General features: G+C 43.4%; 2 protein-coding genes across 3 annotated transcripts; one reads left to right on the top strand and one right to left on the bottom strand.

The window, feature by feature from the left end:
• The first annotated feature begins 679 nt into the window (after positions 1-679).
• vwa5b1 (von Willebrand factor A domain containing 5B1) lies at positions 680-19,596 on the top strand. Its single transcript, XM_040193910.2, has 22 exons — positions 680-986; positions 2,986-3,142; positions 3,305-3,466; positions 4,111-4,330; positions 4,493-4,647; positions 5,374-5,505; positions 6,614-6,738; positions 7,547-7,723; positions 8,636-8,746; positions 8,836-9,038; positions 10,069-10,183; positions 10,403-10,588; positions 10,885-11,074; positions 11,811-12,010; positions 12,990-13,230; positions 13,703-13,996; positions 14,100-14,237; positions 14,536-14,670; positions 15,181-15,252; positions 15,666-15,735; positions 16,044-16,167; positions 16,565-19,596. Exons 2-22 carry the CDS (start codon positions 3,004-3,006, stop codon positions 17,222-17,224), a joined length of 3,849 nt encoding a protein of 1,282 aa, XP_040049844.2. The 5' UTR covers positions 680-986; positions 2,986-3,003; the 3' UTR covers positions 17,225-19,596.
• Positions 19,597-23,607: 4,011 nt separating this feature from the next.
• Positions 23,608-26,999, bottom strand: mul1 (mitochondrial E3 ubiquitin protein ligase 1). Of its 2 annotated transcripts, none has more exons than XM_040193911.2 (5): positions 26,921-26,999; positions 25,900-26,042; positions 25,698-25,785; positions 25,489-25,609; positions 23,608-25,101 (listed from the first exon to the last, which is right to left on the bottom strand). In XM_040193911.2, exons 2-5 carry the CDS (start codon positions 26,017-26,019, stop codon positions 24,372-24,374), a joined length of 1,059 nt encoding a protein of 352 aa, XP_040049845.2. In that variant the 5' UTR covers positions 26,020-26,042; positions 26,921-26,999; the 3' UTR covers positions 23,608-24,371. The 2 variants fall into 2 exon arrangements, with proteins under 2 accessions (XP_040049845.2, XP_040049846.2); XM_040193912.2 differs by having other exon boundaries at positions 26,464-26,948.

Below are 26,999 nucleotides of genomic sequence, written 5' to 3'. Positions count from 1 at the left end.
GGAAGAAGGAGGGAGGGGGCTCGTGTGTGTGTGTGTGTGTGTGTGTGTGTGTGTGTGTGTGTGTGTGTGGGAGTGGGGGGGTTTGCAGACCCGGGTTTATTGGCTGCAAGATAATTCAATTTGGAGGCGGATGCTGAGTTCCAGATAACCCACACGCTCACAAACACACCGAAACCGTCCATGTTTTCAGGACTACAAAAATGACTCCATATAAACATGAATTAATTGCCATGGTAACCCCTTCAGAAAACAGATGATACAATCAAGCAAAAGACAAACACAGCCAAAGCACCCATGTTGGATTTGAAACATTCAGGGCTTTTCCCATTGCACCCGAGGGAGGAAGAGAGAGCGACTAGGTGATATGATGCGGACACGTATTGCTCCCACCACCACCTGTCTGTCCCTCCGAGCCTTTTTGTCACTGTCCCTGTGTTACAGAACATGTCAAGTACTCTGATCCAGCGCTGTTATAAACAACCTGAACGGTTCCGGTTGTCATCGACGGCTGGAGTGAGTGGGTGGTGCTGATGCTTTGAATGGGAATAGGGGGGGTTATTGGAAGAACTGGATCCCTCTGTCTCAGCCCTTCCCTCCCTCCCTCTCTCTCCCTCTCTCTCTCCCCCTCTCTCTCTCGCTCAAACCCCTCCAAATCCAGCCTCCACAGGGAGGAGGAGGAGGATAAAGAGGAGGCGGAGAATAAATGAAACTGTTTTTGCAACCACATGTTGCTGTGCTTGATTGAACTGCTGCAAACAGCGCCTGGGCTCCCCACCTTCCACCGCTTTGCAGTGTACATCCAACTAACGATGTGGCCGCTGCGTCTGTAGTTTCTACCACCTGTGGCAGCGCTCCTTTTTCCCTCTTCGAGGGAACAAAAAAAGGTGAGCCGAGAGAGGTCGGAGAGGAGGGGGATATCTTTCATATTAAGTGGACATCTGACACAGAGAGATCCTCGCTGCACACCCAGTTGACACAAATGAAAGGTAAGATAATGGGTCTGATGCTGTGGTCATGTCAGATGCATTTTAATGTTGCAGCGTGTCTCTGTGATGATGCATGTGTTGAACACCCCCTGTGATTTGTTTGAAGGGAAGAAAAGGTTGCCGGGTCAGATGGTTAAAACTATCAGCGATGCGTCTTGATTTACAGTGCACACATACAGGACAGTGTGTTTCAACAGGTCGTTACCTCAGTGTCTGCGCTCCGTTTTGACACTAATGAGCGCAGAGGAGTGTGGATACGCTGTCAGGAAATGTTGAGGTTTGTTGGTCTTTAAGCAAAGCCAGGCGGGTGGCAGGGTGACTCATGTGGCTGAGCCAACCAGGAGGAAAGCATCCTGGGACTGACACTTTTTTACTCAAATTATCACGCGCTGAAAGATCGTTTTGAAAGGAGACACCTTAGAAAAACACTTGTAACGCATGTAAATGTGAACGCTTAATGTGAACCTATTCAATTTGAATTCAGGTCACCGCATGAGCTAGATGTTTAACTTCTAATTTATTGTTGCTCTGCGTCTGTGTCACTTATGTTGTCATGTGTTTAGCCTTGGTGTAGCTTGCACTGCAGCAACCTGTATGGAGAGCCTGTTTTAATAGAGGGACAAAGGGATGTGTACCTGTTTCCTTCTCAATTTGTGCTTGACTGGACACATGATGGCACTGTCGAGACAGACAACTAAATAGACTGCAATTACATCCGCAGGACTTTTTCGTCACCACGAATAACCATGTTTTGCCTAAATTTTAGTTTGACCAAGACCGTTTGGTTTGAGAATACTTATTTCATATTTGAATTGATTCTGAAGGATCGCTTGTTATAGCAAGGTGGTGTTAAAGTTGCGTCTTTGGAGATTAGTTTAACCTTTTCCATGGGAATTTAATTTCGTGTGAAGGAAAGAGATGCCTTAGCGTCGTAATTAAAACCGGTCCCAGCATCATAAATAAAGGCATCACAACTGGTCGGTCTGCAGCGGAGCACGTGAGCAGAACTGTCTCTATGGAAATTGCTTTCGTCATAACACTTCCTATCACGCCTGTGTGCCGGGGGGGGCTCTGGTCGTGCAGCAGGCACAGACCCTTAACAGCACATATCCGTGATTGCTGGCGGGGGAGAATACATTAACAACGATGCATGGTCCAGAAGCGTCAGATCATTTTGATTGTACACCTCACCTGCTTCATTCCTCCTCAATCCTTTTAAGATGAATATTGTTTGGTTTAAGTCTCTCTTTTGACACTGTCGGATGTGTTGTAATAATGATAGCGCCCTCTATTAGTTTTATTGCTGTGACCTTTACATCAAATGCTCAAATGCTCACCTATCTTAAAGGGTCTTTGACTTTACATCCTACTCTTGAAGATTAATGGGGTTGGAATATCTACCAAACCTGCTACCCCGTGGTGTAGAAAGCCGCTTTGATGTCATGTAGTCTTATAGACCGTAATGAGGCCTTTTATGTGTGTTTGATGTACAGGTACATGCTCAGTAACAAGATCAGTGCAGACCCTTTACAACCTGGACACAATCACACTTCTTCCCCCCTTGTATGCAAAAACAAAGGACAGAGGAACAGTTTTTTTCCCCTATTGGTCTTCACTCTGATGCACACTCAGTTGTCCCCAATGCACATGTAAAAGCTGCTACTATAGCTGCTGCAGTTTAAATACATCGATACACGTGCATTTTCCCAAGCACAGGAGTTAAATATAATTTTGAGTAACGTTTAGTTTATTTCCATTTTATGCTACTTAAGAAGAGACTTCTGCTCCACTACTTAACTACTACATTTCATAAGGAAACATTGTACTCTTTACTCCACTATATTTGCTTGATACATTTAATAATTTGACCTGCAGACGCTACATTTTAATAACTGCTTCAATACTTCAAGCATATTTTACACAATTTCTTCATGTATGTGTATTTATTGTATAATGACAGTTGTTTTTGGCCTTTGTTTGACATGTGGCAACAACCCAGAATCCTAAAGCCAACACCATGCCTGGACTCATTAACAAGGAGAACCGGAGTGCTCTTCCCCTCAGTGTCTCTGATATCACTTCCTGTGTCAGGGGTTACACTCTGGCCATGACAGCCTCTATGACCTATGAGAATTTTGAGGATCATGCAATTGAGGGTGAGTGTGTGCACTACAGGAAACCCAGTTGTTTACTGCTGGGCAACCTTACGAAGCGTACTCTCTGAAATACTGTTGTGAAATCATTGACTGGATGTATTTAATGGTTCATCTTCTGGTTCATACCCTTATTTCTGTTTTTCCTCTCCAACTGACATTTAGGGATCTTCATTTACCCACTGGAGGAAGATTCTATCGTTGTGGGGTTTGAGTCCATGATATCGAGTCAGATTATAACGCTGCAGATCAAAGACAAGGCAAAAATTGAAGATTGTTATGTGGATTGCTGCAACACATCTAACGGAGGCCTCCAGAGTGGCAGCGGTGAGATTGAAGCTGCTCTAATCAATATTGATATTAGATAAAATGACTGTGTGTGAAGAAATGTTTCTAGCAGCACCAGGATGCTGTGAAAGAATCTCAGATAGCCCCCCCGGACTCCCATATGCTACCTGCTTGCAACAAACGACAGACGGACGTAGTCAGAGACGAGCTGGTGAACATCACCAGCATTTAACAGCTAAAGAGGCGGATATTTCCCCGCGGACTCGCTTGAGCCCGAAACAGAACAGAGCTAAAAGAGAGTGACCTTTGAACGTACGTTTGTAATGATGTCTGAAACACGACTTTCACGTTCACGTCAATGTGGTTGCGTGTCTGCTGGGTGTGTAACTAGGCAACCCTATCCCATTAATAACTCAATATGTTGTTTGCAGCTCGTTGTGCTGCACCCAACGGACCAGAAATATTAATGATTTCTTGGAGGTTAAAGGGGCAATGTACTTATAATACTGGGCTTTCTCGGGGCAGGATTGTGACTACAAATTTGAACAGAAAGATGTTGGTATTTGAGAAATGTAGTATCCAAGATTAGTTGAGCTATGCTCATATTTTTCATTATTCTTTAAAAGTTAGTCTCCAAAAGCATGACAACTCTATGGAAATACTAATTCATTCTGATTCTGCAGGACATATACTGATTGATGAGGATCTGGAGAGGACAGTGTTAGTGGTTAACCTCGGGATCATCCCTCCTATGGAGACGGTCCATATTCTGGTCAGCACCTCCTCTGAGCTGTCCACCCTTCCCAATGGAGGCATAATGGTCTCGTCCCCTCCCGTGTGTACACCGCGGGTTCAGAGGACCATCAACGAGGAGCAGGGGCTATCCCCAAACTTCTCCAGAACGTAAGAAAACAGATCAAATGTAAAAGCAGCTGTCTTGTTGGTATTAAATCCTGCTACGTGTTCAAACTCGGCCTATTTTGAAGTTGGATTTGTCACTGTGAACCCTAATGTTGTCGTGTACAGATGGAAATGGTATATAGTTATTCCCTTTGCTAATCTTAGGCGGGACCGGCCCAGTTGTTCCTCAAGTACCCACGATCAAACTCCCAACTCCCCTCATCTGTGGTTGGCTTCACTGCTGGAGGAGGAGGCCATCAACTCCATGGACTACGAATTTAACTTCCAGCTGGAGATACGGGCTCCCTATCTCCTCGCAGGTCAGAGGAGTTAATCAGTGATATGTTTGATTGCTTGGCTGAAAAGTGTTATGCACCCGTAAGCTATCTTGAAATAATAGCTCTCCTGTAATCAAGTTCTCGCGCCTACAATAAGAAGCTGCAAATTTAATGCATTCAGACCAAGTGAACAGAAAAAAAGATCTGTCCTTCTGTGTATCGCCAATTATGTCTATGTGTGTTTGTTTGTGTCACACATTACTGAATGCTGGTGTCTTACTGGGCATTAGCAACATTATCGGGAAACCCTAATTGTTAATGAAGAAATGCTCACCATATAGAGAGATGGTAAAAGGTTGCACAAACGTCTTAAGCTTACAAATCAGGGTGATTTGACTTAGTGACTTATGCACAGAGCAAAGCAAGCTGCTTCCAATTGTAATGCTACACTGTTGTCCACTGCCGGTAGCTTCATATTTACCCCATATGAGTGGTGACATTCTTAATTCTTAGCGAGAAAGCAATTTTATTTTCTTTTTTTTGGGATTACTTCACATTTGGTGATTTTTGCATCAAGAAAATTCTCACATTAAATCTCATAGTTGCTGGTTGTTTGCTCAAACTGCAACAGCTGCGTGAAGGCGGCATACGCTCATAACATTCTTTTTTTGTTCTCCGTTGACTGTTATGTATAAACGGGACCTGCTGGTTTGTCATTTATGGTTTCACTGGAGGTGAAGCCATCTGTCTGTGTCTGTTGCTCTGTAGGTGTAGAAAGTCCGTCTCACGCCATCAGAGCTGATGCAGACCCTCTGGCGCGCTCTGCAACAAGTGTGGTTATCACTCTGGCTGACAAGTACACTTATGACTGTCCTGTCAAAATCCTCATCTATCCCAGCGGTAGGTCCACCGCTTCAAAACTGACTCACAGCACCACCGTGCAATTGATTATCCGATCAAGTGCAATATTTTTAAATAGTTTTTTTCTGTTCTGTCGCTTAATAAACAGCCTTTTTTGGTTTCAAGATTCCTATGATGGGATTATTGTGTGCGTGTGCAACACTATGTGTAGGCCTTGTTGTCTCACAGGCAGAAATGCACCAAAAGCTTTACAGGGATCCAAAAGCACTTTTAGAAGGTTTTTGTTCACAAACCGAACCTGCTGCCACTGCAGGGTAATTTAATTCAGCTCAGACCAGTTTCAGTCAGAACATGGGTGCCCAGCTTGAGATGAGATAGACACGACTGAGTGGCATTAGGGGCATGCGTGTGTTTGTTATAACGCACAAACCAGAGGGGACCAATGTCTTTCCAATACCAGATTGGTTGATTAGACAAAGACATGTTTTGTTGTATAATTTACAAAAGGGGTTCTTCTGGCTTCACCAAGTTCAATTTGAGATTTTGAAAGACACAAACAATCTAATACTTGTTTCAATGCCAAAATAAAAATATCTATCAAACCATTAGGAACGTTGCTTATAATAAAATTTTGGCAGTATTTCCCTGCAGTATATAACAAAATCCTACCAATGATATTTTTAAATATAAATCGATAAACATGACTAGGAACTGTATCAGCAAACACATTTCACAAACTGTCTTGTCAGGGGTACGTGGGGAAGGCAGGACTCAAATGCAGAGTTCAAAAGCAAAAAGACTTTAATAGTCAAAAAAGGCAACAACACAAAAGGCAGGCAGGAACATCCAGGACGATGGACAACGACGCGACACGTGACACACGGCTTAAATACACTAGGGAGGTGCAGGTGATCGGACACAGGTGGAAACAATCAGACAATCACAGACGATGACAGGACAAGGCAGGAAGTGAAGTTACCCAGGGAGACAAGAAGCAGAAAACTACAAAATAAGACAGGAAATAAAACCACACCGTGACAGGTCTGACACACTAAGACTGGAGATTTTCTAATAATTTAGAGATAGATATAATCTGACTGTAATATTCATACTAATCTCTATATTTTCTCAAATTCTGTCCCTTTAGAGCCTCATCTACCACATGTGCTCATTGAGAATGGAGACATGACGCAGGAGGAGTACGATGAATATATTCAGGGACGGAGCGATTTCATCAAAGCCGCCAAGAAGGACTCCAGCAATGAGAGGAAAGTGAGTGTGTCATTGACATTCGCACCATGTACCCGAAGTGATGACGTTATCACACCACCAAGACTGCACAGTAGTAACGCACGAACACCACCCTGCTAAAAGTGCTAAATTTGTGACACTGCAACAGTTAGTTATATATTTTTTTGTTATTTCTAACAAAATCATGCAATCAAACACGATTGGTTGAGGAGGTACATTCAGATTCCTTGCTTTAGCAAAAGTACAAATATGATCGGGAAAAAGCTACGACAGGTAAATGCATTATCAGTAAAATATACTACTACTAATAGACGCTTGCCTTTCAGTGTTTGCCTATTATATTAAATGTTTTAATGGATTGATATTGTTGGTGCATTACTGTCTGTTACTATAGCTGTTCATGTCGCAAATGCAACTTTGCAACAGAAATATAAAGTAGCGCCATATAAAAACAAAAGAAGTAAAGTACAAGAAGCTGAAAATTGCAGTAAACTTAGTTACACCATCCCACCATTATTTTTCTACCTACGTCATGTCCATCCACATGTGCTATGAGCAGTTAAGTGACCAGCGGAGGTAAACAGAAGAAGAAAGACTACTTAGCCATGAAATGGGTTTCTATGGAAACACCTCAGGTAAGATTCACACTCAGATTGGAGTGTCCTGCACATCTACATTAATTGCTGCACTCTGCCTATCAGCCGGATCAAGTGCCTTCCATTGCCTTCTTTGTGTGATGAAATAAAGCCTGTCGATTCATAAAAAGCGTCCATTTAATTCATGGTGCCACGTCTCGACTGTAATGTATGCCTTTCATTTATATCTACAGATAGCTGTAATTCACAGGCGACTCCACAAGGACATCCTCCACAACCCCGTGGTCATGTTGAACTTTTGCCCTGACCTCAAGTCCATCAGCTCAGACCTGGGGAAGGTTCACGGCGAGTTCATCTTTCTCATTGACCGCAGCGGCAGCATGAGCGGAGTTAACATCAACTGTGTCAAGGTATTCTTTCATCACATACACTGAGTTTACATTTAAATTGTGACGTGACCCCTTAAAGGACGTTTCATGCTGAATGTTGTAGTGTGTTGTTGGGGAAAGCTAATGCCTCAAAACCCATCGTGAACGTGATGTGTCATTAGAGGCTGTGTGAATGATATGAAGGCGTACGACCGAAGACATTCTGCAATGTTTGGAGATCATAGATTTGGTTCGCTAGCTGTGTTAAGGGCAAGTACACAAGGATATATTGATCACCAGAGTCATTCAACATTCTGCAAATGTCGCCTAGTGGCTACACAGACTTGCTGACTCGTTTAAGCTAATTTCGTTTCTATCTAATTGTAGATTTTCTGAATGCTTATGCACCAACTGTGCTGTTTGGAGTGAAGCCAACAGGCGGTTTTGATTTGTGAATGAAGGCCATTGATCTTATGAATTTACCATTAACCATCGAGAAATCCTGCAGAATGGCTTTCAACAAAGCACCTCAACCTTTTTTTCTTTTTCTTTGTAAAGACACCTGAATAAGTATGTTTAGTTTCATGTGGTTAGATCCTTATTTTCCTTATTCACCTGAATGAAGGTTGCAATAAGTGGTATAGCTCAAGAGTCCAGAGGAGCAGCGCGGGGGCAGCGCCTAGGGTCTAGACACCACCCTTCCTCTGCAGAAGAAGCAGTGATGGATGAAAGGACACCGCGTGATGCCCCTCTAATCTTTTCTCCGCTCCATGAGAAAATTGCATGTGCAGTGATGGCCGCTGTGTACCTGAGATCAGCAGACAACGTTGTACTGCAGTGGAAATGTTCAACAGACCATCAAGCACTTAATGAACAGCAGAGCTCGGCCTTTTGAGGTTCTAATTTTTGATCATGAGGTTAATAATCTGCTCTCGGCCTGTTTCTCTTTCTAAGGACGCCATGGTGGTGATTCTCAAGAGCCTCGTTCCGGGCTGCCTTTTTAACATCGTAGGCTTCGGTTCCACATTCAAATCGCTATTCGCAACCAGCCAATACTATGAGGAGGTAAGGCAGGTCTGGAGCACATGACCCAGAGCAATCGTAAGATGCTGTAGCTCCAGAAATGAGTTTATCTTGTCTCTTCTTCATCTCAGGAAGCCCTGGCCCTGGCTTGTGATTATGTTCGGAAGATCAGGGCCGACATGGGGGGCACGAACGTCCTGGCACCGCTCAATTGGATCTTGAGGCAGCCGATGTTCAGCGGACACCCCCGCCTGCTCTTCTTGCTCACCGACGGAGCCACCAGCGACACAGGCAAAATTATTGAGGTGGTCCGCAGTCACTCACGCTACATCAGGCAAGAACTGCTGTTATTTCTCTATTTTGAATGTTATAATGACAAAGATCAATAATGAGCGACATCGTTTGGGATATTGTCATATTGTTGAAAAGGAACCTCTGCTGTCAAAGCTGTTTCGGTTAAACAGTGTAATTCGTACCTGCCGACATTGCAAATTATATGATGTTAAGAGTAAGTATGATGGTGACCCCTGTTGTAGTAACAGCACCAGCAGGAGCTACTGAATGTAAAAGCATTGGAAAACAAATGCATCTTTTGATTTGGACCATTATTCAAAGGGCAATGGAACAAGTGAAACGTCAGATGAAATCATGTTGGGATTGTCAGGGGCTTAACTGAATAACCGGCGCTGCAGCAATAATCCGCTCAACATGAAATCCAGAAATAGGTATCAAATGTTATGTGAAAAGGAAAAGATAGTTTTAATATGGCACCTGGAGTAAGGAAATACAAATGCTCTCATAAGGACGGCACACGGCGGTGGCACAAAAGATCTGCAATACACCCGGAAATCGTTTGATTTTAAAGGCTGCATCGAGGTGTCACTGTGGATCCCTCTCCTAAGTCATTCTGGAAGCAATTGACTTTTGTCTTCCCCTTTTCAATGAATTACCGCCCCCAGAGCTTTGCATTACTACACAGAGCCCGGTCTATTCATCAACACTGCCTGGGTTATTATCACACTATGCTTACAAATCAGCGCTGCCGGTCAGAGGCAAGACGGGGAATATCTGTTCTGGAGAAAAATCCATGTTAGGTTCCCTTCTACTAACAGCATACAAGAGGCAACATTTTTGTTTATATCTAAACCATCAAAATGCAACGAAACATAAAGCTCCCCCCCGGAGCACTCCGACAGGCAGCAGGCATGTTGCAATTACAATAAGGGATGATTGCATTTCCCCCAAAACCTTTGTTTTACAACATGACATTAGATATGTCTCTAAAGCAGCTCTTTAGATCACTGCAAGTCGTCAACATTTTCCTACAATCTGTCCATGGAGCCGTGTTTAATGTGTCTGTGCAGGTGTTTTACTTTCGGCATAGGACAGAGCGCTTGCCGGAGGCTGGTCCAGGGACTGGCGACAGTTTCCAAAGGAACAGCAGAGTTCCTGGCTGAAGGGGAGAGGCTGCAGCCCAAGGTACTCATCTCCAACATTTCCAACTTAGTGCATCATTCTCGATAACTGCCGGTTGATCTGGGGGGGGTCACCAGGGAACCATTATACTTAGCACAATAGCACAATTGGCCCCCCCTCATACCAATTGGGAAGTCATATATAAGAAGACGCTTTATATACTGGTCAGCGAGAAGCTGTGTTCGATATCTGGAAGTCTGGAAGTGCTTTTTTACTCCACAGATGATAAAGTCGCTGAAGAAAACCATGTCTCCAGTGCTGAGTGACATTTCTATTGATTGGCTCTTCCCTGAGACGAAAGAAGTGCTGCTGACCCCCGTGGGCAACACCTTCCTGTTTCCAGGGGACAGTCTGATCGGCTACAGTGTGGTCTGCGACGCCACGCGCTACCACGCCAACCCCAAATCTGTAAGTGCAAGACATCGACTGAAAGAAGACAAAAGACTGCCTGCAGGGTGACCTTTTGTGTTGGGAATATATCAGACAAGGAAACCAGATTTGTTGAATAATTGAGTTATATTGAGTAAGATTAATATCTTGTCTTTTCTTTCTGTTTGATTAAGTTCCTATTTTTTAATTTTTGTTGTTTAGTTTCATTCGAACACAAAGATGTTTTCGCAGAAGATTAAAAAAGACCTTAGGTCAGCTATGAAGGATTTTTTTAATCAAATATTGGACGTGTCACCCACTCCAAATCCCACCAGGATAAGAGGAGGCGATACAGTATGATGCGCTCCGTTGAGTCATCCAGCTCCGTCTTTTACCAATCGCAAGATGACGATGCGCTGAAGGCAGGTAGCGACTTCCAGGGCTCCAACAGGGAAGCAACGCTAGAGGATTCCCGCCAGGACTCCGTGACAGAGAGCCCCGTCGTCACTGAGCAAGACCCTTTAGGTAAGAGAGTCCATGCATCCTATCACTCCTTCACTAGACGTTTGTGACATCTCTGGACGGATCAGCTCCAAACTGTCAAACTGTTCGTACGAGTGGAGGATTCAAGGCAGTTAAAAGGTACATTACGTAAGATTATTGTGTGGAAATGTTCATCGTCATTAGAGGCTGCTTGTAAGGTCGGTGGAGTTAGATAAACATTACCGGTGGCTGCACTTCTGATGTCAGTCAGATGAAGCTGCCTATCAAGCCGAAGCTAATATCACATGCACGTACAACATACAGCAGATATTGGCTCTCAACACAACCTTTTCGGCCGATAAGTAAAGAAATTGTTGCCTTGCAAAAAACTGCAAAGTGGAAAGGATTTACAATTGTGCCTCCTGTGACAAATCATGTAAATGAAAGCGAATAGAACACCAGGGCTCTCGAAGAGCAAGAGAGACGTGAGAATCGGCTTCCTTCAAAGTGCCATAATTACCGTCACAGCAAAAAAAGTGCGATCTTATTATTCTCATTCTTATTCCAAACAAAATGATGCTGTCGGAACATGAATGACTGTGCGTCACGGGAGATCTTCCTCTTCCAGTACGGATCAAATAAAGGCCCACTGTGGTAAACTTATGGGGTCACTGTTGTGTCACAACCTTTTGAGTTCAAGCTTTTCATTTCAGAACTGCCCATAACCGACAACGGTATGTCAAGGATTGACTATTTTTACTTTGCAACAAAACACCAGGGTTGGATTGTAAGATGTTTCCGAGACGGCGCGCATACAGCACCAACCAGATAACGGACCACACCTCGTCGAAGAAGGTCTTCACTCCCAGTGATCCCAGCTCGGTGGTGGCAAAGAATCCACTGAGGAGAGCCAAAGTCCAGGAGCTGATTGGCCAGATGAGCCCTGAGAACGAGGCCCAGTGGAGGAACGACTACCAGGTCCGATCACACATTACCAGGATAACGTTCACATAATTGCTCTTAAGATGACCCGGTAAGGGTTTGTAAAATGGGTGGGCGGTAATTTCTGACTTGGTTTGCAATTTGGTTGCAACTCACAGATCTCAAAGAATCTGGTATTTCGCACATGACACAGTTGTCATATTACCATCATGTGGAAAACAATAATATTTGTATTCGGCCTGTGTTGATAAATTAAACAGCCATGTGACCCTCTGGACTGGAGTTTAATGAATAACAGACTAATGTGCTCTCTTCATTAACGAACGGCAAAAATGCATGAATGGTAATTAGGTTTGAATATTGCTGGGGGAGCAGATCAGTAACCAAACAGACTCGGCTGGTCTGTGAAGACATTATATCTTCCATTTGCAAATTAAGCTGAGGATCCACTGCCATCGTTCCATAATTAATCTATAAACAATACATGTGAGTTAATGTATGACTTTCTATTTATTTGTTTGTCTAATGCCAGAAAATTGAAGACATCCAATTATGATATTCATTTAACTGTGGTGAGGAGGAGAAGGATTTTACCGCTTTTTCTTTTATTTGTTTGAATTGTTTCATCACATTGAAGAAACCCTCGGGAGATACTTTAGTAAATGTCTTAGTCGGTTAGAGAAAATGAAAAACTTGATCACATCCAGCTGAGATTTAGGAAACTGTGTGAGGTGCTATTTTTTGACATATCATGTCCTAAACAAGGAAATGAACGTGAAAATGAAGTCCACATTAATCTGCAAAGAAAACAATGATTTGCAATATAGATCATTTACATGTGTATAATCAAACAATGAGTCCTGAGTGTCCATCTGTGCTGTAATATGAGTCTCTATGTCTCTTAAAGGCACCATGACATACACATGAATGAACACACTGAAATGAGCGGAAGTTAAATTAGTAGATGAGGTTCCGTACCCAAATATAACATCAGTAAATTGAACATCGTTTTCAGCCAGAGTTGCCAAGCCTGTGCGCCGCATCTTCCAGAGGGCATCCCGCCAGCTGCCACAGGCCGCTCACTCAAAAGGAGCCGCTCCTGCAGCACGAAGTGGATTCTGAGCTTCATTTCCCACCTGAGGACGATCCCCAGCCGAGCAGCATCAGCACGCCGCCTGCAGCTCGCAACTCGGCTGGGGAAAACGGATCGAGATCGTCCACCGACAGCCCTCCTGTTGGCAGCATCGGGGATATGGGTGAGACCAGAAACACAACAGTGTTTCTCCATATCCACATCCAATAGCTGAAATGCCATAGAAATCCAATTGACACACTTCTTTCTGCTTTAAAGGAGGTACAGTTCAAGCCAAGTTTACAGTGGACTTATTCAGTCTGAAAAGTATTTCACATACAGATATAAATGACATCCGTCCAAAATCCAGGAAGTGAAATGATGACTGATGATCAAGCAGGGAGGAGACTCTAGAGAAGGGAAGGAAATAGTTTTTCTTAATTTGAGAACCAAACAGAAAATGTTTGAAAAACATAAAAGGAGGCATTTTAGGAAACAATTATTTGAACTTCATCCACGTTTGATGCACACACAAAGCTTAGGAAACATTATTTAATTAATTGATTCCAAACAAATTGATTTCCCAGTGGGGGGCAGATGGATTTGAAGACATAGTCACAAGTGCACGTTAAGGAGTCAAACCTTTGATATTTCAGATGGCTACGGACACCAGTTGTGTCACGCGGAAACTCCACAGGAGCCCCAAACATCAGATTTGGATGCGGCCTCCCGGCCCAAAGGGGACTGCAAGGCAGTGGTGTCCGGGCTGCTGTGTGGGAAACCAGCAAAGTGGGAGGTCGTCTTTGATATCGAGCCCTTCCTGAACGGACGCGAACGTGAAGAAAAGGTTCACGAGGAGCTGTGGAACGAGACCTTCCACCACCTGTCCGGACACTCCATCATACGCGACTTTGAGCAAATGGCGGATAAGGAGTGTGAGATTGAGCACGGTGAGCTGTATCTAATGGTTTATACAACGTTTGGAGCATTTTAACATTGTAATAGTCACATGATGCGTAATTCATTATCTTATGTTGTATATTTTATTTCTAGGCTCTGGCAGGAAGTACCAGATATACGCTATTCACACCAGCAAGGCCTGCAATATACTGAGCAAATACACAGCGTTTGTTCCCATTGACCTGGACACCAATGAGTATTTGCAGACGTGCATTGAATACATAAACGGTGGTAAGTCATAAAGACTTCCTGGAAACCTTTATATCACCCACAGTTCCGTCAACTCCACATGTCCAGACTTGCTAATGTGTCATTTGAAGTATTCTCACTCTGAAGGAAATGTAAAAAAAACAGTGAGCTCACAGGTTTAGAGCTGAAACAATTATAGAACTTAATTCACCAAACGCTAAATGATTGATTTACCAATGCAGCGTAAATTACGTGCAACCTTTCTGTGTTTTACATCGTTTGTTATGAAATACTTTTGGCTGGAAAAAATACCAAAACAATCAAATGCTGTTTTTTTCAGGTGAAGGGCTGAAGCGAGGCTCTAGCTCCAGTACTCGTTCAGGGAGCAGGAAGAGCAGAGGCTACTCCATAGGACTGGGTCGCTCTCAGTCCGGCGGCGTGTCTGAGGAAGCTGAAGATGTCCTGCTGCCCAACAGTAGGCTTCGTTTGATATATTTCATTTCCAACCGCCTTGGGTTAGGATGACACAGGGCTCCATGTCATTGTCAGACTGCGGTAGACAAACATCATATTCGGGATGGAGGTGGAATGAGAGAATCTATTTCAAGAATCTATTCATATCTGTTTTCATGTGAAATAGAGAGGTTTCAGTCTTGCATCGGTGGTTGCTGGGAGATATTAAGACCTCAAACAGCTGTGTGCTGCATTACATTAAAAATACTTCACTTTGAGCAAAAGGGCACACTATTTGAAATTGGCTTTCAGTGGTGGCATGGCAACAGCAGGTGATCAAAACCAACACGCTGCTCGAGCATCTGCTCGGCTCTGCCAGTTAAGAAGAAGCGTGGAGGGGGGGGGGGGGGGGGGGGATGCAGATGTGAAATAGTGTTGGTTATCCTTTCTTCTTTTTTTTCTTTTTTTTTACATTGCTAGTTTCTAAATTAAAATGGGCTGAGAGTTAATAGAAATACTTGCATCATCGTAGATGGAGAGGATGGCGTCTCTCCGTGCACCACCCCCTCCTCCAGCGGTTGGGAGAAAAGCAGCTTCACAGATGGTACGTGCATCGGACTCATTTTCCTGTAAAGACCTTTGACATGAACCTGTCTGTTTCTGGGCAAAACTGTTGCATTATTCCAAAGGTGAAATATGACATTATTGACATTGAAATCCCTTTTCTTGTAAGTTGTGATTGAAGTCAACACGATGTTGTGACTTGGATGGACAAACTGTCCCTTTAAGAAATAAAGCAATAAAACAAACACTGAAGGCAAAAACACACACAAATGTTGTAGCTGCAGAGAAAGGACACCTGGAATATAGTTTCCTTTATATCTCATCGGTTGGTTTTATCATTTATTAAGTCGTACTCAGATCTAAATGACTGACTGAAATGGCCTCTGCTTCTTTCTCTCTCTCTCTCTCTCTCCTGCGCTTGTCTAATACTGCGTCTGCTTCTTTGTCTCCTAGTCTTCCAAAGGAGTCCTTCTGTGACCTCTGACCAATCACAGAAATTGGTTGAAAGCCTTTTTTCTGCCAGGTGGGAGATTGGATGTGGGAACACGAATGTTCTGTGATCCTGGTACCGCTGCATTAGCACACATTCCGGGTCATACGTATTTGCATTTTCTCTTTCTCTGTATATCACCTGATTTTGACTGGAGAATATTGCCTTGAGGTTAATTCATCAGTACAATACCAGGACCAGAAATGACCCGGCTTGCATGGCTCAAAATCGCCAATTTATTGGATTCCTAATGCAAATCCACAGATAACACTTGCTTTCCCTTTTGTCATGAAAACATGATGTGGTGTGTGCTTTATATCCGTCTCCCTCTCTGCTATAAGATTGGCCCTCAGCAGGACTCGCCTACTGACTCGAGCTGCCAAAGGATTCATATGTCGATCTCACAGCAAGTCTGGTGATTCAATTGGAGAGAGTGACAACGAGAATAAAGACTACATTCCTCTGGTGAGCACCGCATCTCTAACATTTGATCTCTTGACATTGATTTCTATTTTCAACCTGCATTTGTTTTGATGGACATTCATGTGATTGAATATAGTATAGATTTGTCTTGAAGATCCTTTGTTTTTCCCACTTAAATGATTATTGATTGCATGAACTGTCCAGGAACAGGTTTTGCTTCCTCCCACCATCATTTTTTTTTTAACAAAGGCCGAGCACAGACAGCTTTTTAAGTCCCTCCCAGACAGCACAAGGAGAGTTTATTTGTATGGCATATTTCAATCCTATTAAAAGCATCAAAACGCAAAGCAAAAGAGAACACAATCTAAAAACAATTAAGAACATTGATTGAAACATAAAAAAAATTGTTCATCATTTGAATCATTTGTCCTGCGCACAGGTGTTGTTGCAGTTGGCCGGCGGTGCATTTCCGCTGGACACCGCCCTGTGCGAAGCCATCAGTGTGCCCATGGACAAGCTGAAGTGGACGTCCCCCTTCACCAGCCACCGCACCAGCCTGGGGCACCTGTCTCACTCCGGCAGCCGCCGCGCCGAGAGCAGCGATGACGCACACAGCTCCCCGCGTGAAACGGAGAGGCGTCAGCAACCCGCAGAGCCAGCGGGAGGCACCTTCGGCCCCTCTCAGCTGCCCGGCAGTTTGTGGACCGATGGCGGTCCCTCCGCCATAGGCAGCCCGCCCACGGCGCCTGAGCCCCCGCTGTCCGCACACTGCCAGGTGGACGGCGGGCGGGGCTCTGGGTCGGGGCCGGCGGAGGCAGCGTCGCCCGGCACTGTGCCGAAGAGGATGCTGGATCCAGAGAGCATGGTGTGGGCCACGGCTGTGGCCCTCGCCTGGTTGGAGCACAGCTCGGCCAGTCATTTCATAGAGTGGGAACTGGTGGCCGCCAAGGCCAGCATGTGGCTGGGGGCGCAGGACATTCCGGAAGGACGGGACTTGGCCTCCGTCAAGGCTGCGGCCAACCAGCTCTTCATGATCCTCAGACACTGGGATGAAAACCTGCAACTGAACATGCTCTGTTACAACCCCAACAGCGTCTGAGGGCCGCTGATGCAAAGAGGAAACAGACTACTCAAAGCACTCCATTCAACACTATGCCAAACGAGGTCGTGGTATTCTATGTTTGGGAATTTGCCGTCGCAGTTGTTCACAGTATGTTTTTTCCTTTTACCACGTGCTGTAACTCCAAACATATCACAATCTCTTCGGAGGCATTTCGTGCTGGCTTTTATCTTGCTGGTGCCTGTAGCTGGATGCCTGTTAGCTTGAGGATCTAATCAGATTTATTCCACAGGTTTGAGTTTCGTGGCAAAGAAGGTCAGAGTTAAATTAGTAGTATGCCGCACCACTGACCGTCACCATCTGAGAAAAGCTCTTATTGTCATCATATTGATGTTATGGGGTGAATGCTGAAAAGGATTGTAAGAGAAAGAAGAAAAAAACGTGTGATGGTGTTTTTAAATACGAAAACATTTTTCTGGATTGATGGTACTGTGGAAGAAAATGTTAGATGTTACATCTGGGTACTTGCAAGCAGTACTGCACTTTTTTTCTATTGTTATGACAGTGTTCTTAGTATTTGCCATTTCTGCACACAGAAAAATATGCAAAAAGATAAAGTAATCTAAAATATATATGTTAGTATTTGTAAAAAAAAAAAAAAGGCTTTGGTGGGAATCTATGAATGTTTATCCCGCTAGCATGTAATTTGCTATTTATTATTTAATGATATTGTCTTTTCATATTTGCATTCTAAGAGAGTAGCAGACATGGGTGCAGAGTTAGCATTGCATGGTTAATTGTTTGCTATGTAATATGGATATATTCACCTCACTCATTTAAAAAGGGGCTGCACCACCAAACCAGATGACATATCCAATGCAGGCAAATGGCTTGAAGTTGTCAAATACGACATTTCATACAAACTTGCTAAATTGAAGTTATCGAGCTGTCAGCACACCAAGCAATGTGTGTCCTGGTAGTTTCTTTAGCTGTTTGCCAAACACACCGTCCAAAACTATTGATTGCAAAATATGAGGTCCAGTTTTTTGGACTATAGTTGGTCTCCTCTTTGTTCGACATTACAGTTTGTGGATGTAATAGCTTGTCCAGACTGTAACTTCTCATTCATCAGGAGCTGGGGGCCGGTTAGGGGAATAGAGTGAGTCAGCAGGCTACAGGCATTGAAAGAGGTTTTCAGAAAGTGTGAGTCACTGCAACCACGAGAGGCCATAACTGGCCCCCCGAAATACTATGCAGTTGACTGCCGCCGAATGCGAGATTAGCCATCGAATGACCCGCGGGTTTTAACGCTCTTTTTTCAATGATTTGCATGGGAACAATCCACGATTAAGATGGAATACCCTTTGCAGCTAATACTGAAAAAACACTTGTCAGACCAGGGCAGCAGTCTAATAGTAAAAACATAAATGGAAATAGAGTCTCATATTGCCAAACCCTCTTTTCCTGAATTTGTATGAATTGTCCTTCCAGCTTTCCTTGAATTTTTGACATTTTCCATCGAGCTGGAGGAAGAGAAAAAATGTGAAGAAAATTTTCAAAGGACTGAGAAAAAGACGACTACGATGGGGAATGCATGCATGGACAAGCGTATAAATAAGTAGTTTGAAACCAGGCAGTTGTTAATTACAAATTAGGAAGTGCCAATACAGACAGACACACACACACACACACACACACACACACGCACACTGATGGTTTATTCACAGCTGGTGCAACCTAATCCTGTGAAGGATGGGAAGCCCTGCTCTGAAAATCAGAGGCCAAAGGGTCCCGTTATTTCTGTCATGTACACAGCTCATTTACCACAAGTGCCTGAACAGGGTCTAAAGTTGGCAAATATAGATCTGTTTATTGCAGCATAAGCTTTGTGCGAGATGATGGCCCTTTTTTTTCCTCCAAAATATAGCATTTTCTCTCTTCTACTTGTCTCTTAAATCTGTGTGTGGCCTCTATGGGCACGTTTCCCTATTGATTGACTCTCTTATTCCATCACAGTGTTGCTTTACTCAGGTATTTATACATTTTTTTCCCACTCAGGCTGAGTTGCATAAATCCTTCTGCATGAACACATGTGTTTATGGTATGGTGTTTATTGCAAAGTGAGTAAATTGCCAAATTGGAGCCAGTAGTTGAGTATTTGTGTAAATGACACAGTCATATAGTAATATTTTTGTGATGTGATTGCAGTAGTTCAGTGCAGCTGTAAGTGTATATTGTATTTTTATGTACTGGGTCAGTGGTATAAGTGCAGTATCTCTAAACTTGCTGTGTGTGCCTTTATAAATGATTGTTGACCGTTGGAGGATGTTGAGAGCTTAGTGTCTTTATAAATGTTGATGCTGTGATCAGCTCTGCAGGTGCATGTAATAAAACGACTGCCGACAAAGTTACACTTTCTATAGCTGTTATTTACCCGCTGCTAACCACAAGGACGACCAATGCTCAGACCCTTCTGTTCTTTGTCCACCGCTGTAGCATCTTTGCGTGAACTTTGGAACTGATTGTGCGGCACTTTACTCTCAATGGCTTCCCCATTCAGTGGGGTTTGGACTGTGTCTTCTCTGTAGGCCCCTTTTGACAGCATGCACACACACTTTAACATACAGCAGGGACCACGTGTAGTTGTCATTTCAAATGAACATTGAGCTTCATTCATGCAGAAATCTGGGCTTTGACGCTGCATACAAGCATTTTTGAAAATAATGTTTTATCCAAAATTCTTTGGAAAAAATGGAAAAACACATAAGAACAGTTAATGTCTGATAAAATCACATTCATCAAAAAGGATTTGATAGGCAACAATACTAAACAGTAAAGAAATATGCTAATGAATTGGAAACAACTTTTAAATACCAGTTGGTCCCTTTTCCTCCTCATCAGTTGCTTTCATATAAGATTACATTTGAAAAATATCAATATTGGAAAGTAACAATTTTGGCCATCATTGCGTTTTCTCCAAGATACAACTTTCGGTAACCGTGCAAAAGTATTAATGAGTCGGGCCCATTGTCTTCCCCAGTAGAGTGAAGGACGTGCTGTGTAATTCCAGCCGGCTCGGGTGGTGATGTGATGTCATGGTGACATCCACGGCATTGCCTTTATTTCTTCAGCACATGTGACCCGGCTGCATGCCTCATTAACAACAAAAGCTGCTATAGTGTGCCTCCTTGAAATCAAAGAGGGTAGTAATTAGGCTGACGAACCATCATTTTAAAACTTCCACCCTCTGCAAGATAAAATGTGCAAGAGACTGTTGAAAATGCCCCTTGGATCAGTGAATGACTGATGATTCTAATCATTAATGTGTTTGTCATGTGCCTCAGTAGTGTGTGCTTGTACTGTGTGTGTTTGTTCTGCTCTCGCGTCTTATGCTCACTTCGCTTTTGCTTACATGTGCATTGGTTTTGACTATACATTACCCTCAGTTTCTTTATGTTTTAAATTGTGTAATTTTAGGCTGCCTAAATAAATAAATACAAAAGGATGAGTGATTAATAGAGTGGAGTTAATAGCCAACCTCACCCCTCCTTCATAGATCAAAGTAGACTCAACCCTCACAGTGAAGTGCTTTGAAGAGCTCGGATGCCTACAGCCACACGCATGATTATATATGATATCATATATGGAAACAGCAAAAATAGCTTTTTCATTTTTCCGAATAAACAATCAAAGGAAAATGACCAAATAAGAACCACATACTGTTGCTAGGCTACTGACTGACAGACAGGACATGACAGCATTTAGACATTTTTTAGCACGTATGCGTGTATATATACTTAATATTTAATGTATAACATGTGTTGGTTAAGTGAGATGCAGCAGACTGGGTGGTTCGTTCCACTGATGGAAGCAGTAATACAATTGAGATGCAGGCTGAAGAAGACCAAACCTCTGATGTATCTCCACTCCCACAACAGTCGTTACGTTTCTTTTTTATTTCACACAAGTCCGTCTGCAATGAATCCTCACCGCCAATTATGCCCGTGCATTACAGCTACTTTAACAACTCTGGCTGCAGAACGGAGGCTGATGTCAAATGTAATCAGCCCTCCATGTCACAACAGATTAATGTGCACATAAATAGCGCACAGAACAAACACAAGTAATGACTCCGTCCAGTTGAAAGCCAGTCCGGACGTAGGTTGTGTAGTCAAATAAATTGTCTCAAGGTAGATGTTGATGAGCAGTTCCCATGGAAACCATTGTTTTCTTTCCCTCAACCTGGTCCATCAGGAGTGATGCAATTGTAACTCAACAATTATGTTCGATTTGGTTCAAAGTGTCTTAGAATATATCTTATTTATGTGTTAACTTAGAAACTGACTTACTTACTGTTTGCATGTTAGTTTCCTTCGTATATAAAATATCATGTCATATAATTTAATATATAGTGAAATGTAAAAATGATCCATGATGACGTTTCTTTAATGTGATGGAGGGAAAATGCACGTTGAGCATTGTTAAAGTAATATGATGCATCTAAAAAAATACTTTTTCATCTAACTGCAACTGAGAGGCTTCCTGGAAAGTCTGGTTGAGCTAATTATATTACTTTCCCTGACGATGGTGCTTCACGGAAACAAATTTGGTGAGACACTGTGATTCAAGCCAAGTGATGGATAAACCAATTCCATTAGTCTCCTGGGAAACGTAACAAACTGAACTCCAAGCTCCAGAAACTTAATTAATATTTTTACGTATCTCCTGAAAATAAGTTATGAAGGATTTTCAAGGGTCTTGCAGCCTTTTATTGAATAGATGAAACCAACACATCTATCAACAGCGGACCTGCTGTTACCTTTGAACGGGCTGCAGTGTGAGCGGATTTGAGCAAAAAGCCTGTAATAAACTTACTGAGCTCACTCAAACTTTTCATGACCCTCATCTTTGAGTCTTTTGGACTAAAAGATTGGCCGATTTAATGATGACTGCATGTCGCAAAGTAATTGCAATCAGGAGAGAAAAACAATGAGTCATTAAATTATTAAGTAAATAATTATAAAGTTTTCCTCTTTATAAATCACACAAATGTTAAACCATCAGCCAAGCTCACACTTGTATGTACGGATGGAGATCTACTCGAGGTACGCAATTGATATTTCCATTTGATGGAATTTCTACTTCACTACATTTCAGAGGATAATATAAGATTGATTTAACAGACATACTCAACACATACATTGAATCAAATGTTACACATTAGCTAATAAATATGTAAAGAAATAAACAGCATACACATGGCTCCCGGTTTGGCTTTCATTATGCAGTTCTCGCACACTCCTCCTGTGGTACTGAAATTCAAAGTCTCATTTGGGGAGTAACAGCGGGGCGTCTTTGTTGGTCTGTTCACGGTTTACACGGCTTGAAGAAGAGTCCCCGTACCCTCTTTGGTCCAGAGGACCGGATTTTATTCGTCACTATACGTCACAAGCTTCATGCCTGGTGCATTTGACTATTTATTCCAGTCAGGTTTTCAGTAAGCAAACTCAAAATGTGCATAAAAAACAGGTTGATGAAGATTTACGCATTACCAATCCTGTAGAGCAACACTCAGGGGGGGGGGGAAATGTATAATAAAAAATAAAAAAAGGATTGAACGTAGACCAACAATTGGAGAGACATGAATAAATAAGCATATCTCCGGGTCAGTTATGGGCCTGGTTGCTAAAGTGGCCCTGATGAGGCATTCAGGGGCATTAATACAATACAAGAGGGAGTGCATAAGGCTCGGCCGGCCTGATTACGCCGTGCATCTGACATTTAGGACCAACCGGCATCAGCTCACTCCAAGAAACCAGCTATCCAGAGGAAAGCTGCGGATGATGCCAAGACCCAAGTGTAGTGTACCATTAAACATTCATAGGATAACGTGAGATGTTGCCATTTGTTTTTTTTTTAATAATACAGCATCTTCTTCTGTGCAAACTGCCCCTGATACGGCGTTCTCCCCACAGAAATCAGGCAGGAGTTTCTACTCCCGGCCTGTGGTACGTGTCCATTATTTACAAAATATGAATGAATTAAATCCCCGGACAGAATAAAGATTTCAGATTGTTGCTGGTTTACAGTGAAACACACTTTCAATCACTGCTTTATTCTTATGCTGCTGTGAAAAAACATGCGACCCTTTGAATAAATGGCTTTTAAAATATATTCTGTTCGTTATATTTTAATGTAGTTTCAAATGAAATAATAATAGCAATTTTTTTTAAAAGGCTGTTTGCTTAGGGAGAGCATGTGACATAACAATTAGGAGTTTACTCATGCTCCATGGATTCCAAATCTGAACGTGAACATTGTCCACACAGGGAGACATCCCCCCCTCCTGGCGGGAACATTTCATTCCTACCGCTTTCTCCCTGGCTTTATTCCACACAATGAATGAAAACGAGAGCACTTGGTCAAATTGCATTTTTCTTTAATACGATTACTGTTGCAAACATCCTAGATGCCCGAGAAAAGTCAAAACAATAAGTGTCTGTGCTGGTACCGAGGACGTGCACGTACTGCACCCTCCTTCTACGTGTCTCAAGCAGCACGGGTCTTTCTAGCAGCAAAACAACGAAATGCGAAGGACAGGGTCCCCCCTGTCCCCTTTCTCCAAAACATAAAACAACCTGAGAGAAGCGTGTACAAGTTGAACACCAACAACTTACCAAAGCAAAATCCCAACATTCAAGGAAGGTTTAGGTAGAAGGTCTCCATGTGTATTCTAATGTCAAAGGTGAAGACCGAGTGGGGTCAACGAGCGCTACGGCCCCGTTAGCTGCAAATTAAGCTGAAAAATTTCCATGGTCAGGATTTATGTACTGTATTCCAAATATATACTACCGCGTACGAACCGTTAAATGTGCCTTCAAGGTGAATCCCGGAGGGCCGGACTGTGTTCGCTCATCTTAAGTGCTGCTTTGGTGGCATATAAAAAAACGCAAAACAGACATTAAGACCAATAATTGTCAGTTTGAGGAACACTCGTTCCCTCTCGAGAGACGAGATTACCGGTTTCAAAGTTAATTTGTATGTTTCATGGGGAATATGAGTAAGTATTTAAAACACGGAAACAAACTGCACCACTGACAGAGTTGTCGAGGCTGCTTTTGAGTGCCATCTCTCCAGCGGCGCGACTGCGAAAAAAAAAAAAAAAAAGCAGACTTCTCACAGGACATCAGCTGTTGTAGAGAGGCACCACCCTGTCTATCGTCGCCCTGCAGATGGGGCACTTCTTCGGCTCCGGCAGGACGTCGAAGCACTGGACGCACGCGCACACGTGACCGCACTCCAGGAACACGCAGGACCGCTCCCGGCTCAGGCACACGGCGCAGCTGGAGGGCGACACGCTGCCCTCCTCCACGTTGAGCTCGCGCATGCGCCTCTTCTGCTGCTCCTTGAACTCCTCCAGCAAGCTCCTCTCCTTCCTGCTCGCCCTGTGGCGGTGGTACTGCTTCCACAGGATGTACAGGAGGGTGGAACAGGCAGCGGTGCCGAACACGACGGTCAGAATCCTCCACAGCCACACGCTGTTCCCCTGCTGCCTGAGGAGGGAGTCGTAATCCAGCCGCGTGAGGAAGTAGCGGAAGCCCTGCTTGGGAGGCTGCAGCTTGATCAGGTCGTTGTCGAGGACCAGCTCGCCGACGCCCGTGACGGCCTCCCCCAGCCGCAGCATCTCCTCGGTTTCGTGGATGCCCTTGGGCCGTTCCCCGCTGATGAAGTGGCCGATGACGTTGGACAGCGACTGGAGGGTGGGGTGGAAGTTCTCGTACGTGGTCTCCAGGTTCAACTCCGCAGCGTCCAGCGGGCGGACGACCCGGACCGCGGCAGCGATCCCGTCGTCGGGAGACCCGAGAGAGAAAGGAACCGTGTTGGTGCGCTGGTGGATGACTTTCTCTGTGTTGTTCCTGTTCACAGATATCACAGTTAACTATATTTATTATTGATTAATTAATCAAGTAGCTGCTTGGTTTGGCAGAAAATAAAAAGGAGACCCAAGTGTAGGAAAACATTTGCAAATGTTTGGTTTCAGCCAACGAACAGACTAAAACCTGCTAGAAGTGAATCTGTGTCGCCTCCAGTAGAATAGTGTTGTTAGTGCTTTATGTAATATTTCATTGGCTGTATAAAAAACAGTTATATCACCCGCGTGAACTGAACTTATGCAGAAAATAAGAGACCCATCATGAACCAAAATCATTTAAAAGGCCTTTTCGTATCTGACTTTCTCCCTTATCTGCTGTATTCACAGTGGTTCATGATTACTCTTAAATACAATGAACCCTGTCCCTCACCAGAGATGAGTGGTGCGATTCCACACCATCTTCTCCTCCTTCAGGGTCAGTCTCTCAATCACGCCTTTACAGTTATCAACAAACTGGCTGTTCAGCGTTTCCTTCACGGATCTCACGACCCCTGCAGTGTGCAACAAACAAGGCACAGTGTGAAACCAACGGTAACTATGAATGGTACATTTTGTAAAATCCACAACGGCCCCACAGACCTTCGATGACCGCATACGGGACACATCGTCCAGGAGTTTCAGACAGGATGTTTTTCAAACCCTGGTCAATGGTAACTTTTTGGGCTCCCTGAGGAAACAAACATTACAAATATGAACAAAGAGAACCTAACAGGCAGTAAATTAACACACACCGCTGTCGTTTATCTGGACGAGAGAGAACGGGTTCAGAAACGCGGCTCGCCTTTAATCTGGCAACCGTTGTAGCTCGGCTCTTGTAGATGGAATAGAAGAGCGCGGTCAAAGCTGAGCTAGTGGCTAAAACCACAACCTGCGCAGTTGAGGGTTTCCCACTGGAGTCCATCCTGGCGTCTGCAGCATTCAGTACTGTTGATGAGAGATTAACCGTATTCTTCAGTACAAATGATATTGGTTCAAAAGCACAAAGAAAATAAACATAGGAAATCCAAGAATCTTGACTCAGAAAGTGTGTGGTGTTTCTTTTACTTTATTCGCTTGAAAGATACATCAATTATCAAAAATTGGTCAGCTGGTTATTTTGTTCAATTCAATAAAAAAAAAAGTGTACATACCATCATCTCATAGGATAAAATAAAATACAAATCCTATAATAAATACATGTAATATGGTGCTCTCAAAGTGCCATTTATGCATAAGTAATTGTACTTTCGATACAATAAGCTGGCTGTTGGATTCAAAGAATAGCTAAAAAGACATCGACACGGTGCTAAAACACGTTGACTGTCTGTGGCTTCTTAAACGACATCCACTACGTATGTTAACTTACTTCATTTGTACTCTGACACACGTTGATTATTAAAGTCCAGAAGCTTTAACCTGACGACAAACACACGATACGAGCTGCTTGTTCACCGCTAACGTCAGCTGAAGTAAACACAAGATAACTGTCACGCTAAACGCCAGTAAAAGAGACATTTAGTGATCTCCTTTGAAAAACACCCGTTTTGGTTCAAAAGCCCCTGACCCGTTAAAACGTTCCGTTGACCTTGTTAACTTTAAACTTAACTAAACGCTGCATCTGAGCAGTGGAACACAAACGACTTCCGTAGCGCGAAGCGAGCTCAGCAGCTAGCCGGCTAGCATTGACGGTTGCAGTATGCTAGCAGCTAGCTCGCTACAGTAGATTAGCCACACTTCAGATAGATTACCCGTCCGCATATCGCAGCTGACGTGGTATTTTATTAAGCGACCGCTCATTCGTTATAAAAGGTGTTTTTTCTAACCTTTACTCGCACTCGTCCCGCTGTCAACAGAGGTTGGACAACAGCTGTCGGACTCCACTTCAAAATAAAACCTTCTGAG

Source organism: Gasterosteus aculeatus, chromosome 2, assembly GCF_964276395.1.
Source record: "Gasterosteus aculeatus chromosome 2, fGasAcu3.hap1.1, whole genome shotgun sequence".
Taxonomy (NCBI): domain Eukaryota; kingdom Metazoa; phylum Chordata; class Actinopteri; order Perciformes; family Gasterosteidae; genus Gasterosteus; species Gasterosteus aculeatus.
This window is presented reverse-complemented; position numbering and strand designations above follow the sequence as displayed.

Excerpts from the sequence above, each read along its gene's own strand:
- mul1 (XM_040193911.2), bottom strand. The coding sequence starts at position 26,019 with ATGGACTCCAGTGGGAAACCCTCAACTGCGCAGGTTGTGGTTTTAGCC. Across the intron at positions 25,786-25,899 it reads CAACGGTTGCCAGATTAAAG|GGAGCCCAAAAAGTTACCAT; the intron begins GCGAGCCGCGTT and ends TTGTTTCCTCAG. Across the intron at positions 25,610-25,697 it reads CCCGTATGCGGTCATCGAAG|GGGTCGTGAGATCCGTGAAG; the intron begins GTCTGTGGGGCC and ends TGCACACTGCAG.
- vwa5b1 (XM_040193910.2), top strand. The coding sequence starts at position 3,004 with ATGCCTGGACTCATTAACAAGGAGAACCGGAGTGCTCTTCCCCTCAGT. Across the intron at positions 4,648-5,373 it reads GGCTCCCTATCTCCTCGCAG|GTGTAGAAAGTCCGTCTCAC; the intron begins GTCAGAGGAGTT and ends GTTGCTCTGTAG. Across the intron at positions 14,238-14,535 it reads CATTGAATACATAAACGGTG|GTGAAGGGCTGAAGCGAGGC; the intron begins GTAAGTCATAAA and ends TGTTTTTTTCAG.